Here is a 21,313-nt window from a genome sequence, read left to right on the forward strand (position 1 = left end):
CAGTGCTTCCCAGGGGAAAGAGTCTATAATGCAAGCTCCAGCATTTGAGAGAATTAAGAGCTCATGCAGCACTTCTGCCTATGACTCCAAGCAACTGGAACCACAATGAAAAGCATTTCTGGGTCATCCAGTCTGTCCTTTCTCTCATGTAATGTAACCTCTGTTGATAAACCACCATTAAAACATCTTTTTGTTCCACTATTCTTACCAAAGAACTTTTCTTCTTTGATGAACACAACCACTTTTCCAATTCCCAAATTTAACTTCTTTTTTTACAGCTTATACCCACTTGTTCTCATGCCAGTGCAATTCTACTCAGTTTCTTAAGATCTCAGTTTACCAAGTAAGAACAACTCTGTCCTCTCCCCAGCCTCCACTTTGCCAGGTTAAATAAGCAAAGCTCTCCTAGACCCGACCTGAAGACCCTACCCTACTCTCAACATTCATCCTTCTAACTCTGTTCAGTTAATTTTGCTTTTTCTTTGTTAACTATTTTATAGTTTTGCTCACTTGTGTTACTGGAGGTGAAAATCATGCTGGCAAGTTGTATTTCTTGTATACTGCAAATTCACTGCTCAAAGCCTCTTAAAAACTAAAGGACAACTGACATTGTTCCATGGTGATAAAAATCTCTGTGAAATGCCATTTTTCAGAAAGCTACAAGGCACAAAAACTTGCTATTGGGATTCAGTGGCAGCAGTCAGGACACTGACACCATTCATTGAAATCCAATCACAGAAAACCATCAATACACATTTGTTACTAAGTTACAAGCATTCACACTCCTTTCCTTAGAATGTTCCGAGAGTTATTTCTTTACATATATGATAACTAAGAGTTGTATCTCCTTTGTACTCTGTCTCAACAGAAAACAGAGCAGACAGAAGATAAACTCTTCCCAAATTTAGACATCTTGGCTTAGATTAAAAAAATCCTGAGATTAACAATTTATTTTATATACTGGAAAGTTTCTCCTGTAGGGGGATAGAATATAAGAAAATAAAGATAGCGTGGAAAGTAATCTTACCCCTAAGGGGTTACACCTGGGCCAATTATCAAAGATTAGGAACAGCCTGACTTTAACAGGCCAGGGATGAGAAGAAGAGTGCTATAAAAGAGTGGGGTAGCTGGGTGAGAAGGGAACTGGAGTGAGGTGGCTGCTTTGTGAAGAAGAAAGAGTCAATGCTCTGAGAGCTGCCCAAGAGAAATGCCAAGAAGGTGTGAAACTTTTGTGATAAGGAGACAGCAGTGTGGAACCCTGCAATAAGATGACAACATTCTCCTGTAGACCTTTAACTTCTGAAAGACTGCAAAATCACGGGTGTCAGTGCACGCCCTCAACCTGCTGAACGACAGGCCACCTTCCCCTTAACTCAGGAGTGTTCTGTGGTGGAAGTCAGCCTAACCCAGCTGGGCAGCCCCCAGGAGCAGGTGCAGTGCTCCCCTACCCCCGCTGGCGTCGGTGAGCTCGGTCCTGCGCAGGAAGCCCAGGTAGCCGGTGCGCGCCCACAGCGTCTGCGTGTCCCCGAAGCTCAGGCGGGCCGTGAAGTGATCGGCGTGCAGCGCCTCCTCTCCATACACCGTGTAGTAACCAGTGGCATTGTGGGGGCTGCTCACCCAGATCTGGGGATAAACCAAACCAAATCCAGCTGCAATGAACACAGGTTGTTGTGCCAGGCACGGAGAGCATCGTTAATTCATTTAAAAGATCTGTTTCACTGACCATTTTGATTGCAGTTTTATTGAAAGCATTAACTTCTGACTAGAGAAAAGGAGTTTTAGATACATGCAATTGAGAGATGGTAAAGGCCATAAAAAACTGAACCAGGCATTTGGCTTATTGAAAAGGACCTGCTGACCTATTAGCTGGGCATCTTATTACACAAAAAAAGAAGCCTATAAAACAAAGGTCATGCCAAGCAGCAAATTACCTACTCCTGCTGCCCACTGATGGGGTACCCCTAGCTGTTCTAGCTGCTGGGCAGACACAGACTGTGCAGCCACACGTGCAGGAGTGCACACAGTGCCAGCTCTCTGTGGGGCTCATTCACACCCCACTCAGGGGAAGGAAGGCATTTATCTACCAGGAGGTATCCATGCATCACATCACTGCCCACAAATACAGTACAACAGCACCAAAGCTTTACCTCTCCTAAATGGGAGTCTCCCAGAGGTCCCTTGGTTTCTGTGTGTGCTATGATGACCTTGACTCCTGGAAGAATCTTGAATAAGAAGCAAACAGAAGTTAAGAAAATGACAAGAAATTCATTAAAAGAAATGTTAATCAAAAGTCAACAGTCTGTGCTTCCCTTTCTACTCCTTTCTGCACCACACACACCAACCATCTCTTCCTACTACAGTTGTTTAACTTGTTAAATAATCCTAACTCTGAGCAGCTGTTTTGCAGCTTCAGCTTTGGTTTCACACCTAGAACATGCCTTCCATATCAAGGCCTCAGATTTGTTTTGGTGGCAACAATTTATCCTATTGCTTCATGTCATGCACCTGGTTTCACTTGACTACTCACTCACAACCTGTTCTCCTGGCCACACTGTGATTAGCCAATCTCATCCCACATATTTAATGAGATCCAGGTGATGCAGCTCCACACCCAGGTGAGGGCCATGAGGACACAACGAGTGTCATAATGGCTTTGAACTGAAACAGGAGGTTTAGAGTAGGTGTTGGGAATAATTCCACCCTTTGAGGGTGGTGAGGCCCTGGCTGGTAAAGGCTGTGGCTACCTCACCCCTGGAAGTGTCCAAGGCCAGGCTGGACAAAGCTTGGAGCAACCTGGTCTAGGGGAAGGTGTCCCCCCACCCATGGCAGATAGGGACTGGAATGAGATGAGCTTTGAAGCCCTTTCCAACCCAAACACTCCATGATTCTGTGAGAAGAAAGGCTGACACACTGTCTCTCACCTTGCCAGACTCCATAAGTGGCAGACTGTGAGGAGAACCTCTCTCTACCAAACGCACCCTGAGAAAATAAGAGGAATGAACACATTTGTACATGGCTTTAAGAACTGCTGGAGATTAGGATTTTTTTCCGCTTTTTCTCTCAGGGAATTTTCTCCCATCTGCTGCCGAAGAGATGATAATGACTGTATTTAAGAGAGACAAAAGATGCAGCCAAGGAGGGGGAAAGGTGCAGCTGGCTGCACTCCTGTAGCTGAGGGGCTTTCTCTTGGGAGACAGCCCTGCTGTCTTCTGCTGCTGCTTTGGGCTCTTCCCTTACACTTCAACCCAGCATCTTTTGCCCACCAGTACACCCCAAGGTTCCTGTTACAGCTGCAGAGTTCCTGCTGTGTTCTGTTTGCCACTCAGGGAAGGCTGAGGAACAGAGTTGTTTTGGTTTGAAGGAAGAAAAAAAAAAAAGGACTATAGGAGATTCTAACTGTGCTATCACTACCTAAAGGATTGTTAGGGAGCAGGTTTCTTGGAAATGCACAGCACGAGGATATAATATGGCAGGGAGTCAGCTGGCTGCTGCCAAGGATAGTTCAACAGAGCAATGCAATGAGGCTGAAGTTTATTCTCCACAGACATTGAAGGGTTAATGCTGTAACACAGACTGTACCTGTCATGTCGGAGGGCTCTCATATCTACATAGACTGTTGTTGGATCTGGTCCTGCTGTTCCCTAAGAATAAGGAGGAAGAAACAAATTCAACACCCTGCTTTCATTCTCACAGGCACATAAATTCACATATTTCCTCTCTCTTTTTTACAGACACTTAGAAAGCACTTCCCTAATGCTCAAGAAATAAAGTAGCCCCCCATTCTACAGTGACTACTGTAGAGCCTTTGCTTTTTATGGAATCAGTCAATAAATGCACAGGTGACATATGTAGTACAGGTAAGTCTAAGTTTGCCCAATTTTTAGATTTAAAATTCAGCTTTTAGGATTTTATTTGAGTAAGCACCTGCTCTGTAACCCACATAGGCAGTGAAAAAGGATGCAAGCACAAACCTGTGTGGGCCTAGTCCCTAACACAGCAGAAGCAGATGGACTTTAGGACGTGACAAGCACACATGCATCACTATACCTGTTCAGCCAGCTTGCCCAGCCTGTTTGGCTGACAGCAGGACCACAAACAGAAGTAACAGAGGCCATCAAAGTGTGGGAAACAGAGAGAAAGGGGAAAAAAAGAAAATACAAACAAAGAGCCACTGGAAACATAAGATACACACAGTAAGACAGAAAACAAAACTTACACTGTTTTAGAATGAAAAGAAAATTTCCATTTCAGATTATTTAAGAGCTTGGCACTATTAGGTAGTTCTTTTGGAAACATGCAAATCTCAGATCATGTAACAAAAGAAGGCTACAGCAACTCATACACTGCTTTATAATAAACCCATTCTCCCTGTGTAAGGCTGTTTGCAGCTTCAGAAACACCTCAGTGAACCAGTTCAGCAGGGCTGGAAGACATGTATTTAGCCTGCTAATTTGTATCAGAAGTTAGGTCATTCATTTACATTCATTTAAATCCAATTTAAAAAGTCTAATGGAGGAATGGGGGAAAAATGGGGAAAAAGGGGTAGAAAACCCACTAAAAAGGGTCTCAAGAATGGAAAACAGAGATGAAAAAGGCATAAAATGAATGGGAAGTTTAACTGCCCAGCAGTCCTGTATTCTACACTGGGTTTTTTTTGGAGGATTTTTTATGTTGCCATTCAGTATTTTGCAGAAAAACTGTTTCTCACCCATTTATCCCAAACTGGCTTTTGAAATTTTTATTCACACAGGCAATTTGGAAAGCTATTCTTTCACAGTTGGCAGCTTTATTCAATGTTAAAATCTTAATTTGCTGTCATCTTGATTTCATGTGTATCCTTCCTGTTTTTCCACCTATTGATTTATAAAAATCACTCTGACATTTCTTTATAACCATTTAGCTTGGTCTTGTTAAAAATCCTTTCTTCTTTAATTGTGAAAGAAACTATAGAAACTAAGGAAACAATTGTGAATGGCAACATATTGAAGTAACTCATGCCCCAGAATATCTCTCTTGTAGGAAAACCAGAACACTGTAACATATTCTGAGAGATAAAAAGGCTTTTCTTCATCTAGTGGGCACCAAGGAAAAAAGCAAAAAAAGGAAGAAAGAAGTCTTGTAGAAATACAGTAGCAATTTTTATAGAATCCTATTTTACTAAGTGTAATCCATAGTAATAAAATTGGAAATTAAATTTACAATTACACATACTAAATCCATGTGTCCCCTAAGATATTCCCCATGTACAAAGCTACATAGTGCCTCATCTGAAACCTGAGCACTTATTTACTAACTCAAGCATCCTCCAAACTCCAGGGTGTTTTTCCCACTTTGTAGTCCATGCTTATTTAATAGCTGATTTTTCAGGTAAATTTTGGAATATAAATATATATGTTCATTATGTATGTATGTTTTTTTTAATCTCCTGACTGGAAAACAAATACCTCATTAAGAAAAGTTAGATTTCATCTGATTAAATTACACATTAAAGATTATTATCAGCTAAATGCTAAACTATCAAAGGTGGTTCTGGCCAACAGAATGTCATTATCTCCAGACAGAGATAATGAGGCATGGCTCTATCTCAGAGGCATGGCTGAGTACTTTATGGGCATATATTCCCTCTCAAAGCTTCCAATTTCACAACTTAAAAGTAAAAAAGAACCAGTCCAGCTCTCACACAAGGTGAGACAAAAATATTTGCATGTTGCTAATACTCATTTGAGATCTTTAAAAATTAAAAAAAAACCTGTGTTAATTTTCTTGAGTCTTATTTGTGAAATTCTGTCTTCCATTTAATTCCACACTATACAAAACAAGACAAAATCTGAATCACACAAAAGCTGAAACAGCATTGCTTGTAACATATAATATTTATGTACAGGAAGCTGTTTATTTAATGCATAGTAGGAAGGAAACAAGTTTCTTAGTACTGACCTCTGGATTAGAAAAGCAAATCAATTGATCAATTAGTACAGAAAAGTGAAATTATCATAATCAACATCATATTAAACATCTTATTAAAAAGCTTAACTTAGTGATGAAGCAAGCAAGGAATGGAGCTCCAGTTCATTACAAAAAGGAATGTATTCACCTGAAGATGATTTTCTACCAGGTCCCCAGAGATTCTGTGCAAGCAAGCAGCAGTTTAACCTCACCTGTAAGCAAATTGCTACGTTGACCCTGCAGCCAAAGGTGGTGCTGACTGCACGGGCAGACAGGCCCAGGTCCTTGAAGAGCTTGGAGAAAGACTGGGTGAGGCTGATCCTGGGTCTCTCCTCGGCCACCACCATGCAGGTGCGCACACACGACAGGTTCACCCCCTTCATCTGCCACGGCGGGGACACAACAAACACTGTCACTGCAAAGGCACCAGCTCCAGAGAGAAACTGGTTTAGCTTTTATACTTTAAAAGCAATAGAGTAAGACATGAGCTCTTTAACACTACAGGCATGGTGTAGCTGCAACACAGTCACTCAGCATTTTGAGCTGAAAACCCTCAAAATGTCATTTTGCTACAGGGCTGGGGGGGCAGGGACCTACTGGCTCCCAGCACTGCACAGTTCAGGTGTCCCAGACATCATCAGCTCCTCTCAACGTGAATGTGAACCTGGAGCAACTGGCTGTGGGTCAGGATTTCCTTTGGTGAGAAAATTCCTTGTTCCAGTGGAACAAGATTTTTTTTGTCTTTATTGACAGCACATAATACAATCATTTTTTGTGAAGGAGCTGCCACACATTCCCAGTGGAAGTCCTGGGCAGCTGAGTTACTACAGCTGTGGGAATGCTTCTTTCTCTTTAAGGAAATTTAAATCTGAGTTGAGAGATTTCCCTCAAAAATAAATAGATGTACTAGAATGTAACTGATGTTGTTAGAAGTCAAAGTCATATAGCATATGCTTTGGGTGGGAAGGAAAGGACTTTAAAGATCATCTCATTCCAGCCCCTCTGCATGAGCAGGGACGCCTTCCTCTAGATCAGGCTGCTCCCAGCCCTATCCAACCTGGCCTGGAACACTTCCAGGACAGGGAAGATTATATCCATTTTAGAACTTAACACTTTTGCTATCAAGTGATATCTGAAACTAAGTGACACATGGTGAGCTCTGGGGAGCATATTCTTTTGGCTGTTCTGGGTGAGGTTTTTTTGTATTTGGTGGGGGTTTGGGATTTTTCCTTATGTTGGTGTGTGATTTGTCTGGGATTTTTTTTATTTGGTGCTGGGTTTATTTCTTGTCTCAGACACAACCAAGTTGATAGGCTTGCTATGTATTTCGCCCAAAATCTCAGAAACATCCAGCAGCACAGAAGCTTGCACAAATAACTAAAACAGAAAATATAAGACTTTTCTTCCTCCAACAGAAAGATGGAAGCTGAATATTCCAGCAGTCTCAAAACTCCCCAAAAATCAAGTCATAATGGAAGGCTCTCACAGGAACACTTAAAGCCTCATCTTCTCCAAGCCCAAATGAAGTATTTTTGGGAAGATACTGAAGTATTTTTGGGAAGATACAGGTGTGTTGATGTCAGAATGCGGGAAAATGAAGCCCACTCACCCGGAGAACATCAGTCTGTGTGCCAAGGCCCTTGGTGCATATCTCCATCACAGAGTAGGAGCAGAAGGTGACACGCACTTTGTACTGGCTGACAGCAGACAGCCACAGAGACACATTGCTCTCCAGCTCCAGAGGGGGCACCAGGATGGACTGGTGACCTGAATATATGCTGGGGAGAGGAAGCAAGAGGAACAGGAAAATTTAATTAATTAATGTATATTGCATGCTTTAAAAGGCAAAAAAATTGTAGCTTTGTGAGATGTGCTGCATTAGAGTAGGTATCTGGTTGAATCAAGTGAAGACTCACTCATTTTAAGAAACATGTAACTGCTTCCTTTAGCAGTATTTCTTACTGCACACTAATCTTGCAGTGAACACCTTAAAGGTCTTGTCAAAACATATGGTTTAATCTCAAAATACTTTAAAAGGATTTACTTAATCATTGTGAAACAGACAGATAAGTCCTTTTTTTCCTCCCTTCAATTTGGTATGCAATTAATTCCACTTGCAAACCCAACGTTACTCCAGTAACTAACTGACTTAAATGGATTTTCTTATCACAAAAGGTGTTTTCTGAATGACTGATATAAAGGTTAGTTTGGGTTTCTTTGACAGTTGCTCCCTGGGGTTCTAGAGAGGGCTGAGAAGAGGTGAGCAGAGGCAGAGCTCCAGAGCATACCTGCACAAGCACCACAGAGCAAAGCCCAAGCCGCAGTAGGGGTCCAGGCAGATGGCGATCTGTCGGGATGGGTACAGCTCACACTGCAGCTTTATCGAGCGACATAAGGCACTTGTAGCTGCGTGTGACATCTGCACGAGGAAAACACAACCTCTCAGGGACCTTAGAAAAAGGGTTTCACATATTTACTTATCAACTTAAAGGAATAAAACATGATTATCTCTTGTTACTGTACCTTCACTCCTGCTAATATTCCAGTAGTAGACACACTGAAGTCCAAGTATGCCAACATATCTGGAGATGTAGGTCTGAAAACACTAGCCAGCTTCTTTTTAGGCATATCATCTATTTAAAATACATAAGTAGAGGAGAGAACCATATTATTTTGGGAAAAAAATTTATCTTTATAGCATTATCATCAGAACTCTCCCTATAGTTTCTAGACAGCTATTTTAATGCAAGGCAGAACACATCCACTCAATCAGGCAATTGTGGTGAGGCAAAATTAATGTATCACTCTTCAAACTATTTCCATTTTGGCTATCCTACCTGTATCCAAAATAGTGGGCCACGTTTTAATATCTACAGCTGCTGCAGCCTCCTTGGACCTGAGCAGTTTCATTATAGCTTGGGTGGTCAATATACATGCAGACTTACTGACCTGCAAAAGGCAAAGCATTAAGACCATTGTTAAAACCAAGGAGTGCATGCTCAAAGTCATGCCATATGCATCAGATGAGATAACCAGTAAGATGAAGAGATGAAGACAGTAATTAGAAACAAAGCAAAATAGATCACAACAATAAAAGACCATTTTAAATAAGTTTCTGCAGAATTCATTACTGACTCAGCCACAGCACACTGAATATTTATTTTCTATCTTATTTTCCACTGACTGTGGCAAAGCAATTCATCAGGCTTCAATAAGCATTCCCCACTCCCCAAAAGCACAGGGAGAGGAATGTCTCACCTACCTCTACAATCATTTTGACAGTGGGCAGAGTGGTAGCAAGGTTCTGTGGATGAGGCGGGCGGACAGTGATGGGAACACAGCCAGCGTACAAACAGCCATAGAAAGTTGCTATCAAGTCTACTCCTGGAAAGGATATTTGTGAAAGTAAAGCCATTTTTATCAGATCAATAGGCCAAATTCTTTCACCAAAATCAAAATACACACTGATTTGTGTTATTAAGACAGAAGGATTTGTCATAAGTGTCTGTTCAAATCAACAGTCTGTTCCACACCCAGTTTAAAATGTTTTGCATTTAAGAGCTAGCAAAAATTATCCCAACCCAATTAACAGACAGAACTTCTTTTCTTGTGCTGTGTGATTGTGGGTTTTGCTGTGTTGCTTTACCTGGAGGGTAAACCAGAGCCACGTGGTCACCAACGTTCAGCCGTCCCTTCTCCATCAGCGCCACTGCCACTCTCTCTGCCCTCTTGTGCAGCTGGATGCACGAGGCAGTGCTGGCTACAGTACCCTGCACAGGAGACAGGGGACAGCAGAAACCTTTACAGGAACAGCAGCAGCTCAGTCACTTGGACATTGACATGAAAAGGGGAAAACCAAAAGGTTTCTCCTGGAGACATGTGAACACACCAACATAGAGCACAGTAGCTCATTAGTCCTCAGCTATTTAGGAAAGGTGCTCACCAAGAGGTAATTTTTCTTTGTGCCCAAGTTTTGTGTTTACTTTTGCAGAGTCTACATGTCAAGGATAACACTTGCCTGAACAAAGTGACCTGGGAAAGGCTGCTTCATACTAGAAAACCTCCCTCAAAATCTTTACTCTGAGAGAATAAACCCATTTAACAGTAACAATGTTGAAACAATTTCTTTTGCTAAAACACAGTCTTAAAAGAAAAGTTGGAAAGTTTGAACTATGTCCTAAACTCTTTTGCCCTTCTGAATGAGACCTACAAATCCTTCACTTCCCAAAGCCTGCTGCTGGACTTTCTGGAAGACTCCTGTCTGCAGTAGAGCACAGCACAAGGCAGATCCAATTTGTCCCTGGGCTCTTACTGTCACTCTATGTGCCATCCTTTTTGAGGGCAGAGCCTAGCCCAGGGCAAGGCATCAGTATTCCCTGCAGGATGTGACAGTGCTCCTGGAAAATTTGATTCCAAAGCTGTCCCAAGGGCTCTCTACTTACGCTGTAGAGCTTCTTATCAGGAAATTCTCCATTTCTGACTTAAAGTTTACCCTTGTGCTCACGAATGAAGACAGAATCATGGCTTCCATTAATATGACAAAAGCTGTATTCTGGCAGGAAATGCAATTACTGCAATGTTTTAAGCTAGGCAGAATGCATACTGAAATTCTAGAAGTGGAATAAAACATATGGCATACAATTCCAGAAGTGGAAAAATTTATGCTACTTACTTACTAACAAGCAATTTTTGTCTGCTTCATTAAAATAATGTGCAGCATTTCAGGAAAAGACTTCCAGAAGGTATTTTCTTAGAATCTAATAATCTTTTGCTTTGGTTTTAGTCTCCAAGTTGCATCTTACCTTGGAATTCAACAGAAGGAAGAGGGGATGATCTGGAGTTGTCTGAGCTCGCCACTGAAGAACATCTGCTAAATACAGGAACTGAAAGGGAAGAAAAAGGAGACACTCAAATTCACTCAAAGCACCTCAGGTTTATTTCTGGCCTTCTTTCATTCTGAATAAGCTAATTCAAATAGTTAATAATGCCAGGACCCCAGTGTCACCTTTCTTGCCTGGTCATTGTCCTCCAGCTGGCTAACATCTCTGCCCGAGGCTTGTGCGATCCTCTTGCCAGCTACAAGGTTTCCCACAATCATCGACGCAGGACCAACATCTGCATTTTGAAAAGAGCAGTGCAAAATGAGGAAAAACAACCTAGGAAATGCAGGACAACATCTGCATTTTGAAAGAACAGTGCAAAAAGATGAAAAACAACCTGGGGAACAAGCAGCAATGCAGCCTGCAGGTGCCAGGTGTGGCAGAAGCAGCACACACTCTGCTTTCCTCACCTGGCTGTTTCTGCCGAGGCTTGGGCAGGTTGGTGACACAGGTGTGGGGACACATCAGGACGTTGCAAGGATGCAGAGCCCCCTCCAAAAAGCGCTGCTTGGTTTCTGAAATATGAATTCCTCCGAGGGGAGCCTTTGGCAGAGTGTTGGCTGGCACCAAGGCAAGGCAGTACACACCTACTTGGTGAATGCTATCAATTGCCTTCACAGAAATTAAATAAAAAAACAGACAAACATTCCACATTATCAACTGGGATGTAGCTAGAGCAAGAATTGAATTCAATTAATTTATAACATTAAAATTTTTACTTGCACCACAATTTGCAAATAAAGGGTCCAATTCTGCACTCACTGAACTCATAGAAGCTGTGCCATGACTTCAATGGGAGCAGGAGCAGACCCAGGACTTTGCTTGTGCCCTCTATCAAGGGGATGCCACCTGCACATCAGGGATTAGGAAAGTCTCTTAAAAGTGGGCAAAAAGTGCAGAGATTTTCAAAAGCCAAAGTTATATCACAGCAAATTTAGCATGTATGGCACAATCACAAAAGCGCAGTAGAACATAAAACTCACAAAATTTAGGAGGGAAGCATCTTTGCTGCCTAAATCTTAAGTGTCTCTTTTAGCTATGACACTTCTAAAAAGAGAAACAAAAATATTTCGTCCCAATACCAGATATTCTCTCCAAAAAGATAAGAAGGCTGAAATTAGACAGAAACCATTATTACTAAACTGCCTTACTCTTAAGAGCAAACTTCCTTTAAGTTGTTCTTTGGATCCTTCCCTTCAGCTGTCCCCAGAGTCTTCCATAATTGATCTCTCCTTTTTCACTTCCTGAGAACTGATTAATTCTAAAATCTGCAAATGCAGATCTACCACAGTTCCCCTTCCCCCTGTCCTTCATCTCCAGGAAAAGGCAGTAAATTAATTAAGGAGAAAAGTTTTTAATACTTCTTGTTGCAGATCCAAACTAAGGTTGTTAATGATAAAAAAGCTTTTGGGGAAGTTGTGATACTTGGCAGCATACTTGTGAATATTTTCAGAGGTAACTCTCAGTATGAAATCAGAAGAGACATGTTGCATTGACCCAAACAAAACACATCACCTTTAGGCCTTTGAGAATTCCAGTAGTAGGAAGTTAAAAATACATTCTGAGAGAAAAATCTTACTTTTTACAAAATTCTGTTAATTCTGAACCCTGAAAAAATTATCTTAGTACAGCTCTCTGTGGTTATACTGATAGGTTTTGCTTATGGAAAAAAAAAAAAAAAAGAGAAAAGCTCTAATATTCTCATTTCATGCATCAGCCTTATTCACCTGGAAAGAGAAAAGGACAGACTGACTACCTGTAGAACCCTGCTCATCCACTGAAAACTATCCTCCTCTGAGGCGTCAGGGCGTTGCTCTGCCACAAGCACTATCCGATCATCATGCAAAACGGGCACAGAAAACACTGCTATCCTAAAACACAAAGGACAGAAGAATGATAGGATGCAACACAGGCTGAACACAGCATGGCTCATCATCACATGGGCATGGCTGCAACCTCTCATGGCACTGCTTCACACACACAAGCATTATTCATGCCAGATCATCACAAAATCACAAAGATTTAGAACACATGTGGGATCCTTGCTGTAACTGCTTTCTGCTGGGGTTAGGTGGGTCAGTCACCCATGTAGCACATGTCTGATAGTTCCACACATGTAGGGGCTGTGCAAACCTTGCCTACAGAACTCCATCATGCACACTGGACTTGTAGCCTCTACACACAATGTCCCTTCAGGAAGTCAACTATGCCAAATTACTGATCACCAGGTGCTTGGACTGAAAAACTTAACTCCCCTTGGGGAATTACCTTAGTTTTAGGCTTAGGATAAAATATTAATAATGCCTCAGCCTGGACTGGTCCCAGTCTGAACCCTGAGAGACTCCACTTGTCATTGATCTCCATCTGGACATGGAGCCATGGACCACTGAAGAGCACTCAGGCTGGTGATACAACACCTGGTTTCTCTCATTCTGAATAAGCTAATTCAAATATTTAATAATGCCAGGATCCCAGTGTCACCTTTCTTGCCTGGTCATTGTCCTCCAGCTGGCTAACATCTCTTCTCAGAGACCTATCTCTGAGGGTCCTTCCTCAGCCTGGTTTGGTCTTATAACAGGCAGTTCCTCCCTCAGCCACCCAAAAGACTCAGGGGACACAAGTGTTTTACATCCAGCATATGAGCTTCTTTTGAGAGCCTTAAGAGAAGCTTTGAAGTAAGTTTTAAACAGACACTTTGGGATCTACCTTTATACTGTGTGAAAGTAATTTAAAATCTATTATGCATGAAGCAGGGTGTGAATATTTACCTTTCAACAACCAAATTCACAACCTAGTGCTAACTTTCCTACAAAACACACATGAAAAAGTTCACATGCATTGCTCCTGTGTGTGCTGTGTCACTTGGTGACTGTCTGTGGGTTAAAAACAGCAACAAGGCCCAGCCAGCAGTGATGAAGTTTTTAATACACTCACCTTCCCCGATAGACAAACTTCATGGGTTCAACTGCCAACGCGGTGGCCACCACGTCATCTGCATTGTGCCTGCGGCCACTGACTGTCATCAAGCCATCCAATTTCCCCACCACAAACACCAGATAGTCCTGAAAAGAAGGAAGGGTTAGAAACAGAGCAGAAAAACCTCCTCACACCTGGCAATACATGCCTGACTTAAGCCAACAATACTCTCAGTGCCCTGAGACAAAGTCCTGCTGAATTCAGGGGCATCACTTTAGAGTTGGGAGTCAGGACAAAGAAAGGCCCTGAGGGCTTGTTCACACTTACAGGACCCACAAAGCCAAGCAATCCTGTCCTTGTGAAGGGCTGGTCTGATACAGGAATGCCAGCTGCCGTCACTGGGATGGCCTGGAAGAACACAGAAGGATTCAGACACTCACTGGACTGACAAGAATTTTCACTCCTTTACTGCCAGAATACATGAAATGAGGTACCACTGCAAGGAAAAATATGGGCAGAAAGATTGAAATGCCTTCGGGTAACTACGCGTAAGACCACAGTGTTAATTCAGAGCTAGGATAAATTTAAATGCTCACATAGGCACTACTTTGGACTGTGGAATACAGAAGCAGCTGACTGACTGAAGATGACACTTGCTATTTTTGGTTGTAAGAGACAGAATGTCTTGTAATGATTCTATGAATGAAGCAAAGTGTACCTGGCCAGGGCTTTTTTTCTAACTAACTAAAAAACCAAACCAAACCAAACCATAAACCACACACACAAAAAAGACCTTTAAGGAAAAAATAACTCTATTTACAAGAAGAAACAGTAGAAATATAACAAATAGAAAGAAATCCAAACCTCAAATACATTCTTGGTGATTCCGAGGAGGCCAAAATATGCTGTGCCAGTTGCTCCTGAATTCACACATATTTCTCCAACCTCATCAGCTTTACACAGATAAGGGGTCCCATCCACCTTTACAACACACATGCTGGCTGCATGAAAGAAGAACACAGAATCACAGTGTTAGTCTGCTCCAGCAGCTGACACACATGGTGCTCTGCCACTGACAGATAAAGATTTTAGTATCAATTATTCATCAGCTACAGCAAAAGCATAGCATGTAAGAGAGCTCACTTGAGCTTCCTGACAGCGTGTGCAATCTGTTCTCCACGATTAAGTTCACAAATGCAGTGCTTTTTTCTTACAGCACTTCACAGCCTCCACATCAGCTGAGCTGAATCCAAGGCACAATGGACTGAGGGAGTGTAAGACTCAAGATCAAGAAAGAAATCAGTAAATCTACCCAGGTCAACACAAAATAAACATGGCAAAGCCAACTCTGCTGCCTGCATAGACCAAGGAACACTGGTGAAATAGATCTGTGGGTACATTTTCAAACCTTAGAGAAGTCTTTCAATTGCCAACATCCTAGGTATGAAAAGGTGAGACCATTATTCACCCTACCAATAGATCAACCTCTAAATTGTCTTGGTTTCATAAAAATTACCCATCAGAAAACTATCAGTTATTAGTAATTGTTTGGAACCATGTAATGATAACCTTGGGTAACCAAGTAAAGAGATGTTACTCAAATTCTGGTACAGTTTTTGGATATTTTATGTGTGAACTAGATGTCTGGAATTACAAACTACAGTATGAACTATCAGTCATGCAAAACTCCACATATTGCAATTTAGGAGGGAAAAATGAAACTCAGTGGTAAATTGGAACTGACAAAATGGTTTATTACTACAGAAAATAACTTGAGCAAACATCAGAACTCTGTATGTAACACTCAAACAATGATGCAAAGAGAAGTGTTAGTAACTGGAGAAAAAACAGTTTGTGGGCATTAACAAATGTACAGCCCTCACTGCATCCACAAACATGGAAAAACCAAAGGATCAGCCTGCAGTCCCTAAATGATGCTCCATCCACGAAGCCAGAGAACAACCCTATGACCCTGATCAAGTAAAGAAAAATACTTACCAGTAACCAATGTATGATACAGGTAGCCTACAGGTACATTCTAACAGCAGGCACAGTTCTGTCCTGCCAGGTTATACTGCAAGGCTGCCCTTCTGCAGTATCTGTGGAGCCTCTACTCTCGCTTCTCCTCCTGTTCCTGCTCCATGTGTGACATACAAGAGAGTGCATCTACCACCATTTCAGTCTCTCAACAGCATTGCATCTGAAAAAGAATTAAAGAGAAGGGAAAAGCAGATGGGAGAGGAATGTACATGTGGACTGCACATCACGAAGAACACAGATTCCTGCTAGGAAAGCTTGCTTCCTTCAAATGAGTCCACATGTACATTCTGACAGATGGTGACTCGCAGCAGTCAAACCTGCCAAGGAGTATCCTGGCAGGAGACAGAATCCTGCTGTGCAAAGGATGATGCTGATGCCCTACCAAAGAGTGGATGCAGCTCTGGATGTTTCAAGACTAGCACAGCAGGAATGCAAGAAGAATGCCAGGGGCTGTACAGCAGAAGGCTGTGACCAAAGGTACTGATGAGGGTCAGGAAGTGCTCTCCTCTTGCATTTCCAGCATTTTATAATGGATCCATACACAATGGCTACCCTTGCATTACACTCTTCAGGAAGAACTTCTCTTCTAGAAGCACGAAGCCTTAGGAAAACTACTAAAACACCAGGATAAAATGCCTCTAAAATCACTGTGAAAGGCATTTCCAGGGCTTCCAGAGAAACCTCATCCTTGAGAAAAACAGCATATGGGGACATCAAAAGCAGACTTGAATCTCTTCCTGCTCTTCTGGAAAGGGAAATAGGCATAAAGCAAGCCAACTTCCCAGATGAGGATGAACATAAATCTAGACTCTGGAGATGATCATGAGCACCCAAAGTGTAACATTTAATCTGGAATCTCATCCCAAGTGCACACAGGCACAGGTCTCCAAGAGAAGCTGTTTTGCAGTGGCTGTTGTGCCACTGTGTGACAGACTGAAGCCCTGAGGAACACAGATCTGATGATTATGATAAATTCTAAGGGCTGAGTGGAAAAGAGGTGCTGTTAACCCACAATCTAAAGAAAAAAACCTGAAAGCTTCACCAAGTTGTTCTGTAACAACTCTTTCCACTGAAGTAAAGGAACCAGACCCCTCTACAGTGAAGATCAATTGTGGTAACTACAAGAATCTTGGCAAATGTTTGCTCAGATATGGACAGAGGAAACAATGACATACAAGACATCCATGGGCTGGAAACAATGTAAGCATCCCAACATTAAGGAAATTAGAACCATCTCCCTAAATTTCTAGAAAAGATACTGAATGCAGTCCCAATACAGAACATGATTCTGTTCATTGCAGAAGATCTTGCAGAAGGCCCAAGATTTGATGCCAAAGTGAAGTTTTCTGCTTGAGTGTAACAGAGTAGCTGCTGCAGCAGCATTGTTTCTAGGAGCCAGCCTTTGTATGATTAGAGGCTATAGGGATTTACAACTTTTGGGTTCAAGACTGTTAGCTCTTGTCAAAGAAAGAACATGAGAAGAATCCCAGTAAAAGAATGGAAAGGATTGGTTGGGAAGTAGAAAGGAGACAAACTTAACTGTATTTAACATATCCACTAAGCAACATATCCAGGCTCACACTTAAGGTATAACATGCTTTCAAGATGACAGATAACACAGCAATCACATTCCAGTTGATGTGAAAGCTGGAGGCTGAAAATGGGCAGAAGAAAAGGTTTGGCATTCTCCCTACCATCTTTACCAGTCCAATTTGAAAAAATCAACTGAATGTTGGTGAGGAGCCAAATTTAGCAATTGGCCAATCCCAGACAGACACTATGTAAAACAGCCCAAGATGGTCAACAGGTGGGGTAAAACATCATTCCTCCAGAACAGGATTCCATGGGAATGCATAGCAGATTTTCTCTTAAGAATTCCCATGCTATCTTTGAAGAGAAGATTTCTCTGTGGATGTTGGCACTTCCCTTGAGGGTCTCATGATGGGCATTCATGGTAGATGATGAATGCAAAGGGAATGTGGCATCAAGAATGGCCTATGGGTTAAACAGCAGTGACATGTGACATGACCCTGGTGCTGATGGCTCTGTTGAGTAAGATCCCCTGAGCAGGTGGGCTCAGCATCTCAGAAAAATAAAGCAAGATCTGAAGAAAAGGAGGGTGCGAGTGGGCATTTTATCCGTGCCTTTTTAACCAGGTAGTTCCTGAATAAAGCATGCCAGAAACCTTCACAGGTAATGAGATCAAAACCATTTGGCTTGATCATTTCCAAATGAAATTCAGGAATGTGAGCTCCTATGTCACAAAGTATTTGAAAGGCTAGGGCAGACTTCCAAGTTCAGTGGGGATCAGAAGATGGAATGAAGCCTTCAGAAAGAAACAAAACCAAAAGCAGATCAAGAGCAAGACTCATCAGGCAGCAGAGGGGCAATGAACAGGTGGTGGTATGCTCTCTCCTGTATGCCAAACACCAAGCCAGGATGGACAAGGGCACACCCTCCAGTATTACACAGGAGAAAGCATAAATCTTACCAAGACACAAGTATCTCCACTGTTAGAATGTACATGCAGACTCATTTGAAACTAAGTCATTAATTTACTTAAATCATTAATTTTTTTCATTTAGCAGACCCCTGTAAGTAGCTGCTAGTCTTGTGACTTCCTTCGTACTCCAGAGGATTTTTTAAGAGACAAAAGTTATCACTTATCCTTTATAATGAAATCTATAATGTATATTCTGACTTAAGGAATGTACAGGGAAACTTCTGCTGGAATTCTTAATATGTGGATAAACTGAAGTAAATCTGCCCCAGATTCTGACAGCTCAGTGCTAGTCAGAGCTTTAAAGGAGTTAATGAATTAAGTTTCGCAAATTCTGCTTAACCTACCAATAGTTTAATCACTTGATATTGTATTTTTAACTAGCAACAGCCATCAATTAGAAGTCACATCACTCTGAGACACTGAATAGTGCACATTTAACAGTTCTCCCCTCACACAATCACACACAATCAGACAAGTCACTTGATGCTTCTTACTCATGTAGAAAGTAATGGCAGCATTATCACGGCCTGCCAGTGGCCCCCTAATCCAGAGGGGTCCCCCAGATCTGCCAGACAATGCTCCAAGGAATTTTGACAAAGGGGAAGGGTTTTTTCACACATCCCTCTGACTGCTCCATCAGGCATTTCACAAGGACAGAAATGGATTTTTTGACAACTCATAAGGTGAAACTCACAACGTTTTGACAACTCATGAGGTAAAATTACTTAGCCACAAGCATACAGGGAAATTTTCCAGCATCCTAAGGCAGACTTGAAGATGCCACTGAGCAGATGCTCTGTGGAAAATTAACCCAGGGGACTTACAGCTCCAACAATTGAATATGAAGAGCAGCTGCAGGCAGCTGTGTATCTTACTGTAGTCAAGCATAATTTGCTGTGAGAGCAAGCCTACAGCAAAGCCAGGAGCATCCCTGTGTTGGTTTTGTATGGCCTGGTTTTTTAGCAGGGGGGCCACAGAGGTGGAGCCAAACGAGATAAAGTGATCCAAAGAAAGATTTCGATTAATCCTGCATCTAATACCACTTTCTTGAACAGCAGCAAGATTGAGTTTAAGCTCAGTAAGTTCACCAAGGATTCATGACTACCTCAAGGGCATGCAAACTCGCTCCCTTCATGTCCCTGTATCTAACCCATAATCTAGAGAAAATATTGAGAGCACAGGTGAATTTCAGTGAGGTTTCAAGGGGACAGCAGCAGTATGCACACTCCAAACAGATAGCAATAGCAGCAGATGCCATCTGTATTCAAGTCAAAGCAGAAAAATCACTATTTTTCGGAATTTATTATGGACTTTCAAATCAACTTCAAATGGTCTTAATACAAAAGAAAAACTTGACAGAAGCTACACAACAACCAAGTGACTTCTCTGCTTCGTTTTGGTGTGGAAGTGCAGAGCTTCTGCTCAGCCTTCAGCAAAAGGAAGCTCTTCTGAATTTAAGTTTAATAACAACAACTCAACCATTAATTTCAGGGGTTGCAGAAGGCTTCTGGGGGTAATAGGGAAAATTAAACAACACCAATGAGACTTGCACACAATAGCTGAAGTTCTCATCAGCAGAGTGGGAAGCTGTCTACCTCATCTTATTTGTATCAGGGACTTTGGTGTACAGAGTAGAGGCTGTTGCTGAAATCACACAAGTTGAGTCTCCACTTTATCTTCACTTTGAGTAAATGTTCCACAGAGAGCAGGGTTTTAGAACCACAGGGCTTTAGAACCACAGCTCTGCAAGGCAGGAAGTTCATAAGGAGACCAAGAATAGCAAAGCCAAATGTGCCAAGTGCATAACCAGAATCAATCACGTTCTTTGGTAACTACATAATAAACTTGAGGGGTGAGGAGAGTTCCAAAAAATCTGCATTTTATCCTCTCCAAGCACACCAGAGCAGACAGACAGTGCCATGAAACTGCCAGCCTAAAAGCTGGAGTAGATGGCACCAGGTGTCCCGTCCTTCATCCCACTGTTCACAGTCTTAGGTCTGCTTTGGCACCCTACCTTTACTAACCTTCTTCAGAGTGCTCTCCTCTCCAAAGGCAGCTGGATCTCAAATGAGAACAATAAGGATGAGACAAAGTCTCTTGGCTTCAATTAATGGGCTGAGGAACAATACCCAGCTCTACCTAGCTCAGGAACCACAGTGTTACAAACAGATGTCATTAGGAAATAGGTTCATCCAGGTTACTCCTGATCCCTTTCTTGCTCTCCATGGGCATGAGAAAATAGTTACCAGAATTAGTTGTTCCATCACCTTTGGAGGGTCTGAGATGAGGTCCCTTTCAACTGAAATATTCTATTCTATTCTATTCCACTACACAAACAATTATGCAACAAGCCAAAAGCATTTGCCCATACCAAAATCTACAGTAATTCAGTTTTATTGTGCATGAATCTCTAATCCACGATGTGTTTAGGTAATGTGTCAAAACATAACTCATACTACCTTAAAGGCATTTAACACTTTTATTTATTCCATGCACACAAAGATAACTTATTTGGAATATTCTGAAACCTACACAAAATGTTTTCCTACCTCCAGGCATAATCTGCCCAACATCCTGCACAGTTAACACTGACAGCTTCTCCTCTGTGTCCACTCTGATCACGCCGAAACTCAGGCAATTCATGGATAACACTGCTTTTCCTGGAGGGGGGCCACCCAGTTCAGAAGGTCTGGAAGACAGAAAGTCCAGTTAGATATGAATCAACAGACCAATACTGGTGAGAGGGGCACTAAAAACATTCTGCTGGTTTCTCAGGTTTGGTAAGGTTAAGAAAAAGAATGGTTTCTCACTTCACTTTGAACAAACAAGAGTTCAAGACTTATACTCTCCAAAATGTCAAAGTTTTTTGTTTCAAGTTTTCTTGAAGTTGACTTTCTGAAAAGGCACATTTTGATCAGAACTGCTATCAAAAAAATCCAGCATATCCCATCTATTTGTCTATTAATAAATAAAGTACTTCTTTTTCTCAGAGCATCCCTTGCTATCTCCAGAAATCCAATGGCATTTC

The 21,313-nt window shown here is 41.9% G+C and overlaps 1 protein-coding gene across 6 annotated transcripts in view; it reads right to left on the bottom strand.

Moving 5' to 3' along the window:
- DIP2A (disco interacting protein 2 homolog A) overlaps positions 1–21,313 on the bottom strand; it is an 83,932-nt gene that overhangs the window by 8,658 nt on the left and 53,961 nt on the right. For 2 of the 6 annotated variants that reach the window (XM_074548115.1, XM_014266952.3), the window contains 20 exons: positions 20,835–20,974; positions 14,607–14,743; positions 14,070–14,150; positions 13,761–13,888; positions 12,583–12,697; positions 11,237–11,438; positions 10,952–11,061; positions 10,749–10,829; positions 9,593–9,716; positions 9,209–9,330; positions 8,784–8,895; positions 8,470–8,579; positions 8,235–8,365; positions 7,556–7,724; positions 6,159–6,329; positions 4,048–4,077; positions 3,580–3,641; positions 2,922–2,979; positions 2,148–2,222; positions 1,449–1,623 (listed from right to left, as the gene is read on the bottom strand). In XM_074548115.1, the coding sequence (XP_074404216.1) occupies positions 1,449–1,623; positions 2,148–2,222; positions 2,922–2,979; positions 3,580–3,641; positions 4,048–4,077; positions 6,159–6,329; positions 7,556–7,724; positions 8,235–8,365; positions 8,470–8,579; positions 8,784–8,895; positions 9,209–9,330; positions 9,593–9,716; positions 10,749–10,829; positions 10,952–11,061; positions 11,237–11,438; positions 12,583–12,697; positions 13,761–13,888; positions 14,070–14,150; positions 14,607–14,743; positions 20,835–20,974 (2,333 nt within the window). Of the gene's footprint in view, positions 1–1,448; positions 1,624–2,147; positions 2,223–2,921; positions 2,980–3,579; positions 3,642–4,047; positions 4,078–6,158; positions 6,330–7,555; positions 7,725–8,234; positions 8,366–8,469; positions 8,580–8,783; positions 8,896–9,208; positions 9,331–9,592; positions 9,717–10,748; positions 10,830–10,951; positions 11,062–11,236; positions 11,439–11,588; positions 11,676–12,582; positions 12,698–13,756; positions 13,889–14,069; positions 14,151–14,606; positions 14,744–20,834; positions 20,975–21,313 lie in introns of those variants that run through there. The other 4 variants (XM_074548114.1, XM_005486931.4, XR_003380346.2 and 1 more) reach the window with 4 other exon arrangements.

Source organism: Zonotrichia albicollis, chromosome 10, assembly GCF_047830755.1.
Source record: "Zonotrichia albicollis isolate bZonAlb1 chromosome 10, bZonAlb1.hap1, whole genome shotgun sequence".
Lineage (NCBI taxonomy): Eukaryota > Metazoa > Chordata > Aves > Passeriformes > Passerellidae > Zonotrichia > Zonotrichia albicollis.